Source organism: Vombatus ursinus, unplaced genomic scaffold (genome assembly GCF_900497805.2).
Source record: "Vombatus ursinus unplaced genomic scaffold, bare-nosed wombat genome assembly UNPS02003413.1, whole genome shotgun sequence".
In the NCBI taxonomy this organism is placed as follows: domain Eukaryota; kingdom Metazoa; phylum Chordata; class Mammalia; order Diprotodontia; family Vombatidae; genus Vombatus; species Vombatus ursinus.
Window position 1 is genome coordinate 1 of NW_020943191.1, and position 3,202 is coordinate 3,202.

At 36.8% G+C, this 3,202-nt stretch overlaps 1 protein-coding gene across 1 annotated transcript; it reads left to right on the forward strand.

The window, feature by feature from the left end:
• Positions 1-819: 819 nt before the first annotated feature.
• On the forward strand, positions 820-3,078 carry LOC114052124 (E3 ubiquitin-protein ligase HUWE1-like). Its single transcript, XM_027874626.1, has 3 exons — positions 820-877; positions 1,909-2,085; positions 2,710-3,078. Exons 1-3 carry the CDS (start codon positions 857-859, stop codon positions 2,992-2,994), a joined length of 483 nt encoding a protein of 160 aa, XP_027730427.1. The 5' UTR covers positions 820-856; the 3' UTR covers positions 2,995-3,078.
• Positions 3,079-3,202: the final 124 nt, after the last annotated feature.

Genomic DNA, 3,202 nt, shown 5'->3' on the forward strand with positions numbered 1-3,202 from the left:
TTTTTACATTAAACTCTTTAAGCATTCATTCGTGCTTCCTGATCTCTATTGCCCCTAAAAAATTTTTGTTCACAGTATATCGTATTCATTTATCAGACTAACCACTCCACCCAGACTTTAGGGTTAGGGTGCATTTATGTACCCCTACTTCAACAGTGAATTTTACCAAGAAACCTAGCTGTTGTTGACCACTCTAAATATTCCCAAACTACATGGAGGCTCAGCAGAAGAATACAATGAGATTAAAAAAAAATTATTATTATTTAAAAAATATAATTCACATCCATAGCACTGGAAATTCCACTAAAATTTACAAAGCAGCTCCCCACAGTTTAAGCCTTGTGTGTCTTAGACAATTAAAGGAAGGCAAACTGATGTACTCGGACTCTGTTAGGGGAATGATGAAAAGAAATAAATTAATTACAGGGGGAAAGAAATATAAACCTTTGGGTTCCACGTTTTTACCCCAGGAGAGGTGAAAAGAGTGAATTTGAAAACCTAATGATATACTCTTGATAATTCAGTTCCATTGCATTTTCAGACGAATCGGAATTTTAGGAAAGAGAATTTTCCTTTGTCAGCCTTTTAAACGTGAAGGTGAAACCATTGTAAGTTAAGTGTGCAGGTATTTTACTCTTCAAAAAAATGGTTTCCTTCTTTTTTTAATGGTTCCTTTAAGACCAGCTTTAGGAAAGTTGTCTCTCTGTTCTCATCCAAGCTAGTCTACGGATATGAAAAGGATAAAAGATAAAGGTAACTTCCCTGTCTTGCCCCATGCCATCTCTCTAACTACATTTTTTGCTCTTACTTCCTCAACAGGGTTTCTGGAACTGAAGAAAGGAACCCTATTCCATTAATGGATTACATCCTAAATGTGGTAAGCTTTTTTTGTGGTAAGCACTATTGATGAATTTTACTCCTTGGATGGGTTGGCCAACCAAACAAAAGAGAAATATTTATGTTTTGTGGTAGATAGCAAAAAGAGAAATAGCCATATGCCATTGTTCTAGCTTCATGGGAGCAAATTTCTAATGAGGGGCTAAAATTCTTTTTTGATGTATCAGATCTCCTGGCTAGGGCTCTAGACATTTGCAAATAAAATGAGAGGCAGGTCAGATTTCTTTGATACACATAAAACCAGTAAGTTAATTAGGTCCCCAAGCTCAGATAATTTACAGTTGTATGTTCTTTGCTATTTACTTAGCCATCCCCCAAATCGTGGCCATCCCCTTGTTTTATACTTCTTTGCAACTTTAAAAAGAGCTGCAGTAGATTTTTTTTTATAAAAAGGTTCCTTTTCTCCTTTTTTGATCTCTTTAGATTATAGACTTAATATTAGTATTGGTAGATCAAAGGGAATATGCAGATTAATAGTTTTTGGGCACAGTTCCGAGCTGTTTTACAGAATGGTCGGACTGATTCATACATCTCTCAGCAGGGAATTAAGATTAATTAAGTGGATTCCCTCTCCTAATAGTTTATCTTTAAGCATTTGTCATTTTTTTTGTCATCCTAGCTAATCTAATAGGTATAAGGTTTTAATTTTCATTTGTCTAATTATTAATGAGTTTTTAGAGCATTTTTTCATGTGGCCATTGATAAGGCTATCAATAGGCTTTCTTCAAAGTTCTGAAAAGCCTATGAAAAAAGTATATTTAAGTGTCGCTGAGGAAAAGGGTTGTAGAATAGCACAAATGATGACTACTTGAAGAAATGATGGAGGCTCTATCGAGTCATTGTTTTGATAAGATACCACAGACAGTTTAAAACTGCTGAACTTCTTGTGTTTGGCCTCCTTAAAAAGGACAGCTTTTATCCTTTCCCTTTCATTTGCTTGGCCTTAGCTAAGCCTTCCTTTAATGTTGCAAGTAAGTTGTGCCAACTCTAGTCTGACTTTTTCTTTCCTAGATGAAATTTGTGGAGTCCATCCTAAGCAACAACACAACAGATGACCATTGCCAGGAATTTGTGAGCCAAAAGGGGCTACTGCCCCTGGTCACCATTTTGGGCCTCCCCAATCTACCTATCGACTTTCCAACATCAGCTGCCTGCCAGGCTGTGGCAGGTGTCTGCAAATCTATACTGGTGAGAAGTAGGGCAATAATCTAGTTTCTCATTTTGATCACCTATATTAGAAAAGAAGCCCCAGAGACATCCCAGACTATTGCTGAAATCAAAAGAAAGTATAATTGGATATTTTAAAATAAAATGAAAAGTGAGATTTGTCTTTCTTGATTGATTGATTCTTCCATGTTGACTTATACAGATCAGTATAAGCACAATAGAGAGAAATCTGCTTAATATCAGTTACCAGTTTTACAAATTGCTTTTAATTAGCCATCTAAAGCTGCTGTCCTTCTGACCTTAATTCTCATACATTAAGAACAAACAGTTGTATCCTCTCCTGGAAGAGAAGAATGAATTAAAGAAATAAACTTGGAATGGTCTCTGTGGTTGTGGAGACAGCGAGAGAGAACGTTGTGATGGGCCACTTATTTCAGATTATATCCAATGTGAATTTGCTTAAATTAGTTAAATAAATTCTAATTAAGTTATTCCATTACCAAGTAGACCTTGTAATATTACTCCAGTGTGACATGTGAAGTTTATGCTCCTCACTGAAGTGAGGAAAGAAGCAGTGTTATTTTTTCTGTAGAAGGCAAAAATTACCCTGGAATACAGAGCCTGAAAACATTTGATTTATTGCAGACTCTGTCACATGAACCAAAAGTCCTTCAAGAGGGACTCCTCCAATTGGATTCTGTCCTCTCCTCCTTGGATTTGCTGCATGGGCCAATTGAGTCCCCTGGGGGATCAGTGCTGCTTCGAGAGCTTGCTTGTTCCAGCAGTGTTGCAGATGCCACCCTTTCTGCCCAGGCCACCCCCCTCATACATGCACTCACAGCTGCTCATGCATATATCATGATGTTTGTTCATACTTGCAGGGTGGGCCAGGTAAGAGTAACTGTAGGGACTAATCTCCTGAACCCATGAGTAAATTTTCACCCCCAAAAGCCTTCTCTAGTGGAATAAGAGGTATGTATCTCTTAAATAATTACAAGGAAAATTGAGTTTATATAAAAGTATTATCTTTGGTTGAGGATACCACTTCTCCTTTAAGGGATTTTAAGAAATTCAAGAAATCATTGAATATTGCTTTGAAACAGAAAATACACTGAGAAAGTGTTTCTAACTCAAAGCA